The following is a 17,261-nucleotide window of genomic DNA, read 5'->3' on the forward strand; positions in this document are numbered from 1 at the left end:
ATAAAATAAAAGGAAATAATAAAATAAAAGGAAATAATTAAAATAAAATAAAATAAAATAAAATAATAACCCAGCCCGAGAGGAGCGGAGCCGAGCTGCTGCAGCCCCGGCAGGTGCCGGGCCGGTGCCGGTGCCGGTGCCGGTGCCGGTGCCGGTGCCGGTGCCGGTGCCGGTGCCGGTCCCGCCCCTCTCCTCGGGGCTGTGGCCGCGGGGCCGGGTCGGGCTCGGCCCATCCCGCGGGGCGGGGGGGGGCGGGGGGAGGCGTTGGCAGCGCAATAACGCCCCGGAGAAGTTGCAAACGGCGAAGAGCGGCGGAGGAGAAGGGGGGGGAGAGGAGGAGGAGAAGCCACCCCCGGGCACCCCCCGCTGCCCAGCACCACCCCGCGCCCCGCCATGGGCAACGCGGCCGGGGGCATGGAGGGGGGGTCTGCGGGCAGGGAGAGCCGAGACCCCCGCCCGCCCCAGGCCCCCCCCGCGGCCGCCCCGCCCGCCCGGCAGCCGATGCCCGCGGCTGCAGAACTGGAGGAGCGATTCGGGAGGGCCCTGGTGAGTGGGGGGCTCCGGGGGGGCTGGGGAGGGGGGGCTGGGGGGCGCCGTCCTTCGGGAGGGTGCTGGGGAGGGGGGGCTGGGGGTGCCCTCCTTACGGGGGGTGCTGGGGAGGAAGGGGGCTGGGGGGGCACCCCCCCGCTTCAGGGGATGTTTGGGGGGGGCGGGGGGGAAAAATCTTGCCCGGACTTTTTATCAGCATCATCAGCATCGCAGCATCCTCAGCAGCGTTACCAGCGTGATCCTCTAGAGAGAGATTTCAACTGTTTAAATTATTTTATCACCACCACACCACTGATTTTTTATTAGTAATCCGTTCTTACTATTTATCATCATTTAATTAATTTTTTTTACCCCTCGGGGGATGCCGGGCCCTGCCCCAGGGGGTCCTCCCCTGCCCCCCCTCCTCAGAACCCCCCTCCCCCCGCTCTCTGGGGGTGACCCCAGCTCTCCCGTCCCCGGTCCCGGTTCTCGGGTCCCGGTTCTCCGCCATGGCTGGAGGCAGCGGCAGGGCCCGGAGCCGGCAGCGTGCCGCAGGCAGCCGGGGCTGCGGCTGTCACCTCCTCCTCTCCCGGCAGAGCCACCGGCACCGCTCCCGGTCCCTCCGGACCCACCATCCCCCGGGACGGCGGCTCCCGGCACCCCCGAGGGGGGATTTCCCTGCTGCCCCCCAACCCCCACACCCACCACCCCTCGTCCTTCAGCAGTGTCGGCTGGCCATGACCTTGGCGCCACGGTCCCACCGGGCTCCATCCCCTCTCCGTGCCCTTCCCCAAAATGTTCCCTGGTTGAGGGTTGGGCTGGGATCTGGGAAAAAAAAATAGTTTCTATTAATGGTGTTTAATTCCTCAAGCTCGTGGGGGGGGGGGGGGGGGGGGGGCTGGAGCCCCGTTACCCACCCCATGGTGGGCACAAGGTCCCACTGGTGAGGGTGGGATCTGCTGGGAATGGGATCTGCTGGGAATGGGATCTGCTGGGATCCTCCAGCCCAGCCCTGATGTGATTTCTTGGGAAGGTTTTTTGGATCTCCTGGGTTTTATAGGATGATCTGGGTACAGGAATCACAGCGGGAGCAGCCACCCCTACCCCGCTGCCTACCTGGTGCCTACCTGAACCCTGCTGGGATTCAGCAAGGACCCCAAAATCCCCCAGGAAAGGGGGGGCTGTGCCCCTGGCACCCATTGCCAGGGCAGGTTGGGAGGTGGCTGAGCAGGGTGGGGATGTGGGCGATGGCTGCTGGGTGCTGTGGTGACAGGAGGGGACAGGGACCTCAGGGTGCTTCCGCCACCCCTGCGAGGCCTCAGGAAATGGCGGGGAGGTGACAGCAGGTTGGCAAGAGTGAGCTGAAAAGTGATCAGAAAAGGGGAAAATGATGCTGCAGGCCCCTGGTGCCTCCATCCCGAGGGAAAGGGAGCAGGGGGGACCCAGGGGTGGGGGTTGGCAGACAGGAACCAGGGAGGCATCTTGTGAAATCGGGTGTCCCAGTCTCGCTTCCGCCTTCGGCAGGTTCCCTTCCCCCTTCCCGTGCTGGGGGGGCAGCTGGACCCCCGGGGGGACAGGACAAGGCTGCTCCCTCCATCCTTACCCACCCCGACCCCATTCCTCAACTTGGGATTCAAGTTTTCCGCCTCCTGAGTTTGTGAGCTCAGTGGTGGGTTGGGCATCTCCCAGTGGGACGTGGTCCAGATCCAGCCCGTTGCCGTGGTTATGGTGATGCCAGGAGAGCACGTTGGTGCAAACCAGTTTTGAGCTGCACACCCCAAACTGGAAGAGCTGGCGGGGCAAAACCTGGCAGGAAAAAAAACTCAATGGTGGAGCCCAGGGGGATCCAAACCACCAGCGGGAAGGGGACGGATAAACCTGTGGCTTGCCAAGAAATGGAGAATTTAGTTTTATTCCCTCAAAACTGGCTCCTTCCCAGCTAGGGCAGCACAGCAGATGCCACATTGGCAGCATCATGGGAGGGTTGTCCCCACGCCAAGTGACTTGGGATGTGCCGAGGTGGCTTTTTGGGATGGAGTGAAGGAAGGGGAGCATCTTGCCTCCTGGGATGGGGACACTGGGATGCTCCTGCTTGGAGCAGTGGTTTTTGTGCCCCTTTGCACATCGGGAAGTAGAAATCGGGAATACAAAAGTGGGATGGTGAGGCAGGGGTGTGGATGTGGAAATAGCAGAGGTGGGTTCAGCTGGAGCCTTGGAGATGGTGGCAGATGGGGACGGTGGCATTTGGGGACAGGAGGTTTGGCTGGTGGGGGCTTTGCTGCTGCTTCTCCCAGGAGCAGGGGAGAGGGAAGAGCACAGCAAACGTCACCACTGCAGATGTGTGCAGATGTGTGCAGATGTGTGCAGATGTGCTGCTGGCCCTGGTGGTGCAATGGGTCAGCAGTGAGCCCTGGGCTCTGTGTCAGCCTCAGCTCAACTGGGAAAGGAAAATGCTGGATCCAGCCCTGGTGGGGAGCTGGCTGCTCCTTGGCCCTTCCCATGGGATTGGGGTACACCCCAATCCAGGGTCTTCCTGGTGGGATCAGCTGGCCCCAGGGTTGCCCAGCGAAGGTCAGGAGAGCTCTGGGGGGAATGATCCTGCTGGGTGCTGGAGCCGAGCCTCGAAGGGGATAAGGGTGCCCAGGGGTGCTGGAGGGGACAGCAGGGGACAGCGGGGCTCCCTTTGGGTGGAAGCATCAGGGGCTATGGCCAGGAGGGCTGGAGAATCCCAGGATCCATGGTCCCTCTGCCACCAGCCTGGCCCCCCGGTGACATTTGTCCCCCTAAAGCCCCATCTCGGGGCCATCCTGCTGGTCCAGACTGGGATGCTCTCTGGTGCCATGTGCCAGCTGAGCTTTCTGTCCCCCACAAGTGACACCCAGCCCCGGGTACCCCCCAGCTGGTGGGTGCTGTGCAGGGAACAAGGTGCTCAGCTTTGTCCTTCACGCTGGGGCTGGGTGCAGGGCTCAGCTCAGAACAAAAAGGAGGTTCCTGACACCCAAAATAGCCCCGTGTTCCCCCCCTCCTTCTCCCCCCGGGCTGTGGGTGCTGTGATAGGAGAACAACTTCTGGTACCGGAAGGTGCTGGTGGTGCTCGTGGGGACAGCCCAGGGGTTGGGGACAGCCCGGGGGTTGGGGACAGCCCAGGGGTTGGGGACAGCCCAGGGGGACCCATCTGGACATGTCCTGGCACGGGGCAGGGGTGGGCTGGCAACCTGGGTGCTGTGGCAGCTTGTGTCCCAGGAGGGTTGGGACAGGGGGGACACATTTGGTGGCATCTGTTCAGAGACACAGCAGGTTGTGACACTGCTGGCAGGCCTGGGGGGGGGGAGCTCCATGCCAGGGTGGGCTGGAGGGTGCTGGGCGATCAGGGGTGGGTTGTGGCAGGTCCCCGTGGCCTCTTTGTCCTTGTCCCCTGGGCAGGAAGAGGACAAGGAGGACCATGTCCCTCCTCTGCCACCTCTGGGGTGCTTGGCTGCCCCCCTGCCCCACACCTCCTGCCCTGCCAGTCCCCCCTCCCCAGCAGGAAATGGGAACCAGTTTCTTGGTGTGACGCTGGGGACCACAGCAGAGCCACTTCCTCCCCCCCTCAGCACCACGTGCCCATCTGGGCTGTGGTGGGACACAGCCACCACCCAGTTTGTCCCCAGACTCTGTCCCCACATCCTGCCACCCGGCCCAGCCCTGCTGGTGAGGAAGGGACCAGGGGCTTGGTGGCAGAGCCACCTCTGTAGGGACACCCCCAGCACCCTCCACCCCACCTGAGCTCCTCACCCACCAGAGCTCCTGTCCCACCCGTGACACTTGGTCCTGGTTTTCTCACGTTTCACACAAGGTCAGTGGCAGAGGTGACCCACGTGCTGGGTGCCACCACCCTCTCTGTGCTGAGGCCACCCGACAGTGTCCCACAGCAGAACCCTAATCCACAGCTGCTGCCAGAGCCCTGGCTGTGGGGTCTGGCTGCGTTGTCCCTCTCAGCACAGCCCTGTGCCTTGGTCTGTCCCTCCCGGAGGGTCTCATCCATCCCACAGATGCCTCTTCAGCAAAGGGCACCTCTGGGTGCTGTTGCCCTCCCCAGGACCCACTCAGCAGCCCTGGCCCAGCCCCAGCAGGTTCCCAACAAGGCCATTTCTGACCCCACCACCAGACTGTCCCCTCCCTGATGGGGATGTCCCCTCCCTGCCCAGCCATCCCTTGGTTGGACCACACGGTGCTGGCTCCTCTCCCACCCCTCCTGGCTTTGGCTTCTGGCAGAAGCTGCTCCACAGGTCCTGGGGTGCCCAGGCACCTCTCCTCTTGGACCTGCTCCTCTGTGGGCAACCAAAGCCCTGGAGATGCCTCATCCCTGGGGACGGGGGTGTCCTGGGGGTGTGTGCACCCTGTGTCCCCACCCTCAACATCAGGGGACCCCAAAACTGGAGGTTTAGGGTGACTTAGGGCTCCCCATGCCAGCAGCAACCTCAGCTCCTGCTTCTCCCCCAGGGCCCAGACCACCCAGGACTGGGGCTTTTGGGCGGTTACTGGGCCAGGACCCAGTCTGAGCTCCCAGCACCACCCAGGGTGCCCCACGAAGGGCTCTGCCCGTGTCCCCGGGGTGCCCATCCAGGCCCTGCCGTGTCCCCAAGGCTGGGGCCGTGGGCCGGGGTGGTTTTGGTGCCGTTGGGAGAACGGAAACCACGTCACGTCCTGGGGGGGGGTGACAGGGATTGGGTTTTGCAGTGGTGGCACGGAGGGACATGGTGACACACGGGCCCCGACACTGTGCCTAAAGAAACTGAGAGTGCAGCAGCTGGGCACGGGCTGTGCCTGCAGCAGGGGACACGGAGGTGACCGTCACCCCCTGGCAGGGCCCAGGCTCCCGGGTCCCTCAGCTGTGTCACCACTCTGTGTCCCTGTCCCCACCTGGCTTTGATGGGACTGGGCTGGCTGAGGCCGGGAGTGCTGTGCACTCGTGACACGTGTGGATGGGTCCAGTTTCCCTCCTGTCCCTCTGCCTGGGGAAGCCCTGGGTGAGAACCTTGCTGATGGGTCTGTGGCTGGTGGAACGCCAACGTCCTGGGAATGCTGTGTCCCCATTGTCCCCTCAGTGTCCCCAGCCTCCCACTGCTACCCCCATCATCCCACCAGCGTCCATGTCCTCTCACCAGTGTCCCTGTTGTCCTAATGGTGTTCCCATTGTCCTGCTGGTGTCCCTGTCATCCCAGCAGTGTCCCCATTGTCCCACCACTGAGCAGGGATGCCCGGGGCTGGGTGAGCAGTGGGTGCCATAGCCCGGGGGGGTTGGGGTGACCCCCAGCCCTGACACCCATCCCCCTGCAGAACACCATGAACCTGCCCCCTGACAAGATGAAGCTGCTCAACCAGTATGACAACGAGAAGAAGTGGGAGCTCGTCTGTGACCAGGTGAGGTCCGGGCATCACCGCGTCCCCAGTGCTGTCCCTTGTCCCCAAGCGCCATTCGGGGTGTGGGCATCAGCCCCCCACGTGCCCAGCACTGACACCCATCTGCATGATGAGTCAGCACCTCATTAACCTCATTAACCTGATTAAACGTGGGTGCAGCGGGGGGGAGGGGACCGGGACGTGGTGGCTGCCGTGGGGACAGTGTCACGTCCTGGTGCCGTGGGTGCTGTCCCGGTTTCAGCCTCTCTCCGGGCCTCCTAGGAACGTTTCCAGGTGAAAAACCCCCCGGGTGCCTACATCCAGAAGCTGAGGAGCTACTTGGACACAGGGGCTGTGAGCAGGAAGGTGAGGGCCACCCCTTGTGCCACTTGTCCCTGTCCCTGGCTGGGCGTGGGGACAGTGCCAATGGCTCTGCCTGTCCCCCAGTTCAAGAGGCGAGCGCAGGAGTCGACGCAGGTGCTGCGGGAGCTGGAGATTTCCCTGAGGACAAACTACATCGGGTAAGGATCGGGGTGTCCTTGTCACCCAGCTGCTGCTGTCCCCAGCACTGCTGGCACAGGGAGCAGGGTGCTGGTGGCCTCTGGTGGTCAAGGTGACAGCGGGATGGGGAGGCTGGTGGCCTCCTCCTGTCCCTCTGGGGTGGCTCTGGGGGGAGGATGGGGGTGCTCTGGGAGCCCAGCCCCATTTTTGGGGTGTCAGGATGGACTCCGGTCCCTACCTCGGGTGTCCCCCCCTCTCTGTGGTGTGGTAGGTGCTGAGCAGTGATTGTGGTCCCAGGGTCAGGCTGTCCTGTCATTGTCACAGTGGTGGCACTGGTGGCAGTGGTAGCAGTGATGGCACTGGTAGCACTGGTGGCAGTGATGGCCCTGGTGGCAGTGGTGGCACTGGTGGCTCTGGTGACATTGGACCCCTCAGGTTTTGTCCCCTGTGCATCAGAAGCCAGGGTGACGGCACCCACCTAGCTCAGGGAGGTGCCAGCTGATGGTGCCACCGCGTGTCACCAGCGTGTCCCAGCCTTGCTGGGAGTGTTGGGGGGTGCTGGGGGTGCTGAGGCTGCGGGGTGGAGCCCCCTGACACCCCTCAACTCCTCCAGATGGGTTCAGGAGTTCCTCAACGAGGAGAACCAGGGCCTGGATGTGCTGCTGGAATATCTCTCCTTCGCCCAGTGCTCCGTCGCGTATGTCCCCACTGTGTCCCCAACACATCCCCACTGTGTCCCCACCATCTTCCCACCGTGTCCCCACCGTGTCCCCACTGCATCCCCACCGTGTCCCCACGGTTTCCCCCCGAGCCCCTTCCCCATCTGCTGCCCCTGGGATTCGGGGTGGGTGGGCAGGGGGTTCCTTGGGGCTGCCCACCAGCACCCCCAACCCCTCCATGCCCACGTCCTCAGCCCTGAGGACGCCAGGGTGGGTGGCTGGGGTGTGTGTGCCCATCTGGGGGTGTCACATCTCACCCCCTGTCCCCGTGTCCTCCCCCCTTGGGCCACCAGGTACGACATGGAGAGCACAGAGAACGGCAGCCCGGGCTCTGACAAGGGCAAGGGGACAGAGCGGTCTCTGGAGGACCTGAACAAAAGCAGCTCCTCACCCCCTCCCCAGGGTCCCCCCAAAGCACGGCACCTCACTGTCAGGTAATGCCAGGCCCCTGTCCCCCCTGTCCCCTCCCTGTCCCCCCTGTCCCCCGCTCTCTGCCTCGCTGCACCCCTGTGCTCACAGGGGGCTCTGAGGGAGGTGCAGGCCTGGGCCTCCAGATGGGTGCTTGGGGACACCAAGTGACACCCCCGAGGGAGGGGTAAATCCTGCTGGACCCCCCCAGCATGGGCTGCTCTGGGCAGAACCCAGAAATCAGCACAAAGTTGGAGGCGTTTGAGAGGTTTTGGGGGGAGGACCAGGCCTGTGCCCCCCGCCAGCCCCGCTGTCCCCGCAGCCCCCCCTAACCCCGCTCTTCTCTTGCACGCTGCCGGGGACGCTGACGGTAGGTGAGGGGCTGGGGAGGGGGACACCGGGGGGACCCTGCTGATGGGGACCCCGCCTGCCTGCGAGGGGTCCCAGGTGGGCAGGGGGTCCCAGGGGACACCCCCCCGTGGTCACCCTGGGAGCCGTAATGAGGCACCTCGGGGGTCCCTCGCCCCCCGCCAGCAGCTGGGGTGTCCCCCCGGCCCCAGGGAGAGGTCAGGAGGGACGTGGCACCCGTGGCAGGGGGGGGTGGCAGCTGCCGTGTCCCCGAGGCCACGCGGGAGCCCCCTCTCTCCCTCCTGTCCCGCAGGCTCTAACGCTCCTCCAGCTGCTGCCTCTCGAACCAGCACCTCCAAACCCTCCTCCGCCACGTCCACCCCAGCGTCCCCTCCAGCGTCCCCTCCAGCGATGGGGACAGTGTCCCCAGGTCACCCGGCAGCAGCTCCTGCCCGTCCCGGTGAGCCTCCGAGACCACCCGTGCACCCGAGGGGGCACCCGGCCACCATCCCCCCCCCCCAAAGGGCTGGTAGAGGGGAGGGTCTCCCACAGGTCCCCCGCTGTCCCCTCCCCGCTGTCCCCACTCTGCGCTGCCCCCCCCCGCTTGTGCTGTGCCCCCCCCCAGGCCCCCAGCCCCCTCTCAGCAGCCCTCTCGCCCCCCAGGCTGAACCCCTCGCACAGGAAGGCCCTGAGGAGCTCCCGCCTCGCCAGCCACAAGGACGATGTCCACCTCTGCATCCTCTGTCTCCGCGCCATCATGAACTACCAGGTGGGGAGGGGGAAGCGTCCCTGGGGACCCACCCGGGGCACCCCAAAATTTACCAGCTCCCATGGGACCGTCTGCGGGGACAGGGGTGGGGGTTGGGGTGGGACCCGTTCTCCATCCCTTTGCTCTGAGATGTTCTCACCCAACTTCATGGCTGGTGGGGAGGTGGCACGGGGGTGTCCTCAGGCCCTGGAGCATCCTTTGGGTGGGGACAGGAGGACACACAACCCCACTGCTGTTTCTTTTCTCCCCCAAGTCTGGCTTCAGCCTGGTGATGAACCACCCAGCCTGCGTCAACGAGATCACCCTGAGCCTCAACAACAAGAATGCCAGGTAGGACCTGTCCCTGTCACCCATCCCCCTGTCCCCTCACCCACCCCGTGGTCCCAACCCACCTTGCATCCCGTGTCCTTGCAGGACCAAGGCACTGGTGCTGGAGCTGCTGGCTGCTGTCTGCCTGGTCCGAGGAGGCCACGACATCATCCTGGCTGCCTTTGACAACTTCAAGGAGGTGAGTGCCCAGCAGGGACATGTGGTCCCCAGGCTGACATCCACCTGGGTTCGTGCCTCAGTTTCCATCATCAGGAAAATCTTGGAAGATGCTCACCCCATAGGGGCTCTCCAGCCATTGGGCTCCATGTCCCCATGCCAGTGTCTCCAGGGCCATGTCCCAGTGGGACCAGGCAGCACCCGGCAGGGCTGGGAGGGTGTCACCAGAGAGTCCCATCTGCCCCCCCACCACAAGGGTGCCACCCTTGGCCGTGTCCCTCAGCCCCCTGCTCCCCCCCCAGGTCTGCGGGGAGAGGAACCGCTTTGAGAAGCTGATGGAATATTTCAGGAACGAGGACACCAACATCGACTTCATGGTGAGTGAGCTCCACTGTCCCCAGGAGCTCCTGGGTCATCCCCAGGGTGCTGCATCCCAAAGGTTGTCCCCAGGGCACTGTGTGTCTCCAGAGGGTGCTGAGCCACCACGCTGTCCCCAAGCCATCGTGTCCCCAAGGCTGTTGAGCCACTGGGCTTTCCCCCAGGGCATCGGTTCCTCGATGTCCATGGGTCCCCTGCTCAGTCCCTGGGACACTGTGTCCCCAAGGACTACCACGTCCCCAAGGACTGGCAGGCCACCGTTGGGTGGTGGTGGCCACGCTGAGCCAGTGCCTCTCCCCAGGTGGCCTGCATGCAGTTCATCAACATCGTGGTGCACTCGGTGGAGAACATGAACTTCCGCGTGTTCCTGCAGTACGAGTTCACCCACCTGGGGCTGGACCAGTACCTGGAGGTGGGTGATCCCACACCTCCCTGGAGCAGGGTGGGTGCTGCAGGGGGTGACACCACCGGCCGTGACGGTGCCACCGACTGTCCCCTGGCAGAGCCTCCGCCTGACGGAGAGCGAGAAGCTGCAGGTGCAGATCCAAGCCTACCTGGACAACGTCTTCGACGTGGGGGCCATGCTGGAGGACTCGGAGACGAAGACGGCGGTGCTGGAGCACATGGAGGAGCTGCAGGAAAACGTCACCCAGGTGGGACGTGGGCGCGTGGGCAGGAGCTGCTGACGCCAGCCCCGAGGGGGGAGGCACCAGGGATGGTGCTGAGCGACGTCTCCTCATCCCCACAGCTGACGGAGAAGCTGCAGGATGTGGAGAACGACTCCATGGCCAAGATTGCAGAGCTGGAGAAGCAGCTGAGCCAGGCCCGGCGGGAGCTGGAGGCTCTGCGGGTGAGCACCCGTGGGTGCTGCGGAGAGGGAGGGAGAGAGGGGACGGGTGTCCGGGACACAGGGGGTCGAGGGGTGCAGGGGGACAGCAGCGATGCTCCCAGGACTTGTCACCACTGCAGGAGCAGCTGAGCCCCCCCCGGCCTCCCAGCCCCCCGGCCCCCCAGCCCCAGGAGAGCTACCGGCGGGCGCTGGAGCGGCGCTTGGCCGAGCTAGAGGAGCAGGGTTTGGTGCAGATCCTGCGGGGGCCCGACGGAGACGTCGCCATCCAAATCGTCCCCGTTGCCATAGAAACCCCAGCAGCCCCCGTGGTTACTGGAGAGGCCACCACTGCCACCACCACTGCCATCACCACAGACACCGGCACAGGTACCCTGGGATGGTGGCAGCCTGTGATGTCCCCTCCCTGGTGGGGACACCTGGCACGGGGGGGGGGTGCAGTGACAGCGTTGTCTCTGGGCACAGAAATGGAGTCAGGGGCACAGGGAGGTGCCCGGGGACGTTGTCACTCAGTGGCAGAGGGAACGTGGCCGTGCCACCATCTCACCCACCTCTTCTTTCCATTGCAGATGCAGCAGCTCCAGCTCCAGCCCCATCTCCCCCCCCAGCACCCCCTGTCCCCCCGCCCCCCCCTCCACTCCCGGGGGCTGAGCTGGGCCCCGTGGTGCCCCCCGCACCCCCCCTGCCCTCGGGGGGATGCCCTACCCCTGGCATCCCCCCAGCACCTCCACTCCCGGGTGCCCAAGTACCACCACCTGCACCCCCACTCCCGGGCCCCACTGGAGCCCCACTGGAGGGCCCCATCCCCCCCCCTCCACCACCCCCTCCCCTCGGTGGGCAGCTCCCAGCTGGGCCTGGTGCCCCCCCTGCCACTGGTGGTTCAGGTGAGTGTGGCCCAGGGGTGGCGGGGACATCACCCAGGCGAGGGCTGGGGGACACCCAGGGGTGGGTTTGGGAGCCCCCCCACCCCATGACGTGGCCCCCCCTCCCCGTTGCCCTGCAGTGAAGGTGAAGAAGCCCATCCAGACCAAGTTCCGCATGCCCGTCTTCAACTGGGTGGCTCTGAAGCCCAACCAGATCGATGGCACCGTCTTCACCGAGCTCAACGACGAGAAGGTGCTGCAGGTGAGGACATGGGGGGGCTGGGCACCCCTGTTCACACTGCACCCGTGCTGAGGCTGCCTCCCTGCCCACCTTGCACCCCCCCACGGTGCCAGATGGGTGCTGGAGGAGCTGGAGGTTGGAACAGCTCCTTGGTGCCACGGAGAGGGATGATGTGGGATCTGCCATGCATCCCCTGTCACACCTTGTCCCCTCAGCCTGTGCTTGTCACCTTGCTCCATCCTTATCCTCACATCCTGTCCATGTCTTCATCCCCATCTTCATCCCCTGTCCCCTCATCCTGTCCTTTTACCCTCCCTGTCCCCTTGTCCTCTCCCTGTCCTCGGCTCCTTGCTCCACCCTCATCCCTTCAGCTTGACCTCGTCCCCTTGTTCCCTGTTCATCCTCTCCACCTTGTCCTTGTCCTCTGGCCCCATCCTTGTCCCCAGTGTCCTGTGTCACCTCCTCTCAGTGCCCTCAGCCATGTCTCCCCACAGGAGCTGGACATGAGTGACTTTGAGGAGCAGTTCAAGACCAAGGCTCAGGGCCCTGGCTTGGACATCAGTGCCCTCAAGGTTAAGGCCACGCAGAAGGCTCCCAGCAAGGTCACCCTCATGGAGTCCAACCGGGCCAAGAACTTGGCCATCACCCTGCGCAAGGGCGGGCGCAGCATCCAGGAGATCTGCACGGCCATTGAGACGTGAGGGGCCCTTCCCTGGGGGGAGAGGGGGAGAGGGGTGGCTGGGTGGGTGCTGAGTCTGGCTGCTCTGTGGGGTTGAGATGATGAGAGGGGTGCTGGGACTGGAGGAACGATGGCACCAGCCGTGGGGATGGAGGGATGTGGGGATGGAGGGATGTGGGAATCAGCCATGGGATGGAGGAAGAGGGGAACCATCTGTGGGTGCTGGTGGGGCCCTGGGGGACCTGTCCTGAGGTTTGACTGCCCCGGGGTCTCCCCCCACCCACAGGTACGACCAGCAAGCCCTGAGCCTCGACTTCCTGGAGCTGCTGCTGCGATTCCTGCCCACCGAGTACGAGCGGACGCTGATCGGGAAGTTCGAGCGGGAGCAGCGGCCGCTGGAGGAGCTGTCGGAGGAGGATCAGTTCCTGATCCACTTCAGCAAAATCCCCCGCCTGGCCGAGCGCATGAACGTCATGATCTTCCTGGGCAACTTCAGCGACACAGCCCAGCTGCTGATGCCCGTGGGTGCTGGGTGGGGGGAGACGCCGGGTGGCCGGGGGGCTGCAGGGATGGGGGGAGGGGAGGTGACATCCTGGGAGTCCCACGTCCTTCTCCTCCCACCCGCAGCAACTCCACGCCATCATCGCCGCCTCCATCTCCCTCAAGTCCTCCAACAAACTCCGCAACATCCTCGAGGTGAGGAGTGGGGGGCGAAGTGGCCCCGGGGGGGGGATGTCAGGCACTGGGTGCTGCACCCTGTGCCCCGGGGTGCTGGGTTGTGTCCCCAAAGCCCTCGTGTCTCTGCAGATTGTCCTGGCCTTCGGGAACTACATGAACAGCAGCAAACGGGGGGCAGCCTACGGGTTCCGGCTGCAGAGCCTCGACGCGGTAGGGACGGGGTGGGGCTGCCCGTGTCTGGGGACATGGGGACATGGGGACACTGCCTGGGGACACAGGGACTGGCTGTGGGCATGGAGGGACATGGGAACTGTCTGTGGGGATGGCGAGATGCAGGGACAGCTGTGGGGATGGGGGGATGCGGGGACAGCCATGGGGGTCGAGGGATATGGGGACAGTCAAGGAGATGGGGGGATGCAGGGGCAGGCATGGAGACAGCCATGGGGACAGGGGGATGAAGGGACAGCCATGGGGACAGGGAAATATGGGGACAGAGGGATGGAGGGAGAGCCGTGGGGCCCCAGAGCCCCCCCTGCAGAGGGTGGTGTGGATGATGGGGTGCTGGCTGGGGCTGACCCTGCTCCCTCCCAGCTCCTGGAGATGAAATCCACAGACCGCAAGCAGACGCTGCTGCACTACCTGGTGCGGGTGATCACGGAGAAGTACCCGGAGCTGACCGGGTTCCACACCGAGCTGCACTTCCTCGACAAGGCGGGCACAGGTACCGCCCCCCGGCTGCGGGCCGGGGGTCCGGGCGGGCTGCAGCCGGGCACGGGGGGCCCTGAGCCCACCCTGACCCTGACCTTGCCCCCCCGGGACTGTCCCCCACCCCGCAGTCTCCCTGGACAGCGTGCTGCAGGATGTGAGGAGCCTGCAGCAGGGCATGGAGCTGACCCGCAAGGAGTTCATGCGGCAGGACGACAGCCTGGTGCTCAAGGACTTCCTCAAGGTCAACTCCGAGGTGATGGAGAAGCTGCAGGCTGACAGCAAAACCGCCAAGGTGAGTACTGGGGGTAGGAATGGGCCCCCCCATTCCTCCATAGGGGCACCCCAGGGTGGGAGAGGTTCTGGTGGGGCTGTGGCTTCATCAGGAGCACTGGGGGGATGTGGAGGTGAGTGGCGAGGTGGGAGAGGCTGGAGGGAGGTGGTGGGTGGTGGGTGCAGCCCCAGCCCCCAGCTCAGGGTGTCCCCGCCTGCAGGAAGCCTACGAGTCAGCCGTGGAGTACTTTGGGGAGAACCCCAAGAACAGCCCCCCCACCACCTTCTTCCCCATGTTCATGCGCTTCATCAGAGCCTACAAGGTAGGAGGGGGCTCAGACCCTGTTTCTGGGGGTTGGGAGGGGATTTGGGGTTGGGAGGGTCTGACCCCACTTTGGGGTAACCAGAAAAAGCCATGTGAGCCTCGGGGGAGGTTTGGGGCAGAGAGACCCCAGGGTTCTGCCCTTCAGGGTGGTGGGAGATGCTGGAGCTGGGTTGGGGTGAGCTGGGGGCTGCTGAGGGGAGGAAGTGGGGGGGTGTGGTCCTGCTACAGGACCCCCCTGGCTCAGTGCACCCTCCCTGCACCTCTCAGAAAGCAGAGCAGGACATCGAGCTGTGGAAGAAACAAGAGGCCATGGCCAAAGAGGCAGAATCCAGCCCCCCCGGCAGCGAGGACCACCCCGAGGTGAAGGTGCCCCACATGTCCCTGTCCTGGTGGGGCAGCCCCACGCAGGCTGGTGGGGGGAGAGGGTGAAGGAGGTCCCAGTGGGGGAGAGCTGGGTGGGGGGTGGAGGTGGGGGCACCTTGGGGAGGCCATGCTGCTCAGCCCACACTGTCCCACCCCCAGCTGCCCATCCAGAAAGCCAAGAGGCAGCAGATGGATATGATTGCTGAGCTGAAGAAGAAGCAGATGGTGAAGGAGCCACTCATCTACGAAGGGAAGGATGGGGCCATCGAGGATATTATTTCAGGTGAGAGATTGTTTCAGGTGAGCAGAGGGGCTGCAGGGGACTGTCACAGCCTGAGCCCCATTGTGGGGACCAAACCCACCTGTAGCACCTTCCCATCCCACGCAGCCAAGCTGCTGGGTGCTCTCTGCTCTGTCTCATGGCTATTCCTCCTTTTCTGCTTCTTTCTCCTCCCTTCTCTTCCCTCCTCCTCCTCCTCCCCCTCTTCCTCGCTGCCTCTGGATCGCTCTGCTCAGCTCTCAAAACCGTTCCTTTCACGGCCCGGACGGGCAAGCGCTCGTCCCGGCTCTTCTGCGACATGAGCTTCCCCGAGCAGAGTCCTCTGTAGGTAACGGGGGTGCCGGGCCGGGGGCTGCCGGGCTCTGCCACCCTCCTGGCTTTTGCTCCCCAGCGCCTCCGGCTGCGTGGCCGCTGGGCCGGACTCTGCCCCACGCCAAAAACCAGCTCGGGGGAGCCGGCACCAGCCCCAGGGCACGGCGCTGGGCACCCCAGGAGCCGCAGGATGGGGCCCCCCAGGCCGGTTGTTGGGTGCTCCCTCTGCTCCCCCCCCAGCACCCCAGGGGACACGGCGGGGTGCGGTGGGTGCCGGGTCCCGGGGCGGGCAGGCTCAGCACCTTCTCCCGGTGCAGATCTGCGGAACAATCCTTACCGGCGGGCGGAGAAGGGCCGCGGCAGCGCCAAGAGGCGGGCGGCGGGGCAGAGCCTGCAGAGCACGCCGGACATCTCGCTGTGAGTGCCGGGCCCGGGACAGCGCGGTCCTCCCGGCGCAGATGGGACCAGAGGACATCGAGCCCCCGGCCCGGGACAGCCTGGGGCAGGGGCACGGTGCCCGCTCCCGGCTGCTCCGGATGCTCGGCTTCCCGGCACCCACCCTGCTGGGGACCCCCCGGTGCTTGCTTAGCGATGCCCCTGAGCTCCTCTCCCCCCCGGCAGGGCTGGGGGACCCTCCCGGGTATGAGCAGGGATGGGGGAGCACGGAAGAGGCACCAGCTTGTCCTGGAAGGAAAAGAGGGGCTGCCCCATCCCTCCCCCAGAGCTGCTCCATCGCCCGCCCCTCGGGGGTCAGCCCTGCACACCTCCTGCCCCCGTTCTCCAGCTTGCTGGTGCCTTGGATTTACCGTGGCAGGACAGGGGGCTGTGAGCCAGGGACCACCGGGCCCTGCACGGCTCCCTCCCTGCCCCGCAGAGCCCTCCCAGCCCCACGTCCTCCCCCAGCGAGGGACCTGCTGCAAAACCCCACCCTGGGCACTCCCGTTCCCCCGGGGCTGGCAGGATGCTCTTCTCCAGCTCTTTTATGTCTTCCTTAACATTTCTCGGTGCAAGGGGAGCAGGGGCTGGCACACCCAGGTACAGGCTCTCACCTGAGGCTCAGCTGAGGCTCCATAGCTGTGACCAACAGCAGCGGGGTCAGGGATGGTCCCCGAGGGGGCACCTCTGCCCTCCCACATCTCAGCACCCACCTCTGGGACCCCACAGTGACCCAAAAGTGACCCCACAGTGACCATCAGGAAGCTGCCCCGGCAGCAACCCCCACAATCCCAACACACTGCAAGGGGAGCCACAAGAGCCTCCCCCCCAAAGCCCCCGCCACTCTCCCTGCCCCCCACGCTGGCACAATTAACCTCTTCCTGCATTTACTTGGTTAAACAGCCCCTGCTCAGGTTCTCCCTGGCCCCAGCTTTACCCCCGGGTATGTCCTGGCCCCAAGCCCCAGCGCAGGCTCAGCCCCAGGCTCAGAGGGGAGGGAAGGGAATGTGTAACTTATAAAATGCCTTTAAGCCAGAAATGTAAAACATTAACTGCTAATTTGTATACATTATTTTTATATACTGATGGCCTGTTTCATCTAGAGCAGAACTGGTAATAAAACGACTCTAAGGATAAAGTGTGTATCTGGGAGGTGGTGAAGCTTTGCACGGGGCTGAGGCTGCAAGGAGGGGAGAAAAGGATGGAGGGAGGGAAGGATGGATGGATGGATGGATGGATGGGAGGAGGGATGGATGGATGGAAGGAGGGATGGATGGATGGATGGATGGGAGTAGGGATGGCAGGACTTTGGCCTTTTTAGTCCAGAGAAGAGAAGACTAAGGGGAGATTTTACCCAAGCTTATAAATCCTGACAGGGTGTCAGGAGGACGGGGCCAGTCTTATTTCAGTGGTGCCCAGCGACAGAACAAGAAGTACTTGAGCTCAGGAATTCCATCTGAACACGAGGAGGAATTTCTCTACTTTGAATGCAGCAGAGCACTGTCCCAGACTGCCCAGAGATGTGGAGGATGGAGACATTCCCAACCCACCCAGATGCCATCCTGTGCCACCTGCTCTGTGTGAAGCTGCCCTGGCACGGGGTTGGACTGGATGATCTCCAGAGATCCCTTCCAGTCCCTGACATTCTGTGATCCTGTGTAGAGGGAGGGGGAGGTGCAAACTACTGCTTGTTGTTCTGCTGAGGACCAACACTCTCTGTGTAAGGAAGAGCCCCCAGGAG

General features: G+C 64.5%; 1 protein-coding gene across 6 annotated transcripts; it reads left to right on the forward strand.

Moving 5' to 3' along the window:
- The first annotated feature begins 316 nt into the window (after positions 1 to 316).
- On the forward strand, positions 317 to 16,658 carry FMNL1 (formin like 1). Of its 6 annotated transcripts, none has more exons than XM_071728340.1 (26): positions 317 to 546; positions 5,848 to 5,931; positions 6,193 to 6,276; positions 6,358 to 6,431; positions 7,025 to 7,108; positions 7,424 to 7,564; positions 8,550 to 8,655; positions 8,909 to 8,985; positions 9,070 to 9,163; positions 9,444 to 9,518; positions 9,821 to 9,931; positions 10,023 to 10,172; positions 10,268 to 10,369; positions 10,489 to 10,735; positions 10,936 to 11,250; positions 11,370 to 11,491; positions 11,965 to 12,167; positions 12,436 to 12,670; positions 12,777 to 12,845; positions 12,957 to 13,037; positions 13,419 to 13,548; positions 13,664 to 13,827; positions 14,027 to 14,128; positions 14,398 to 14,496; positions 14,653 to 14,776; positions 15,403 to 16,658. In XM_071728340.1, the coding sequence occupies exons 1-26, from the start codon at positions 394 to 396 to the stop codon at positions 15,504 to 15,506; spliced, it is 3,330 nt and encodes a 1,109-aa protein (XP_071584441.1). In that variant the 5' UTR covers positions 317 to 393; the 3' UTR covers positions 15,507 to 16,658. The 6 variants fall into 6 exon arrangements, with proteins under 6 accessions (XP_071584441.1, XP_071584442.1, XP_071584439.1 ...); XM_071728341.1 differs by having other exon boundaries at positions 14,398 to 14,490; XM_071728338.1 differs by having other exon boundaries at positions 6,193 to 6,431; positions 15,010 to 16,658.
- Positions 16,659 to 17,261: the final 603 nt, after the last annotated feature.

This window comes from Heliangelus exortis, chromosome 29 (genome assembly GCF_036169615.1).
Source record: "Heliangelus exortis chromosome 29, bHelExo1.hap1, whole genome shotgun sequence".
In the NCBI taxonomy this organism is placed as follows: Eukaryota; Metazoa; Chordata; class Aves; order Apodiformes; family Trochilidae; genus Heliangelus; species Heliangelus exortis.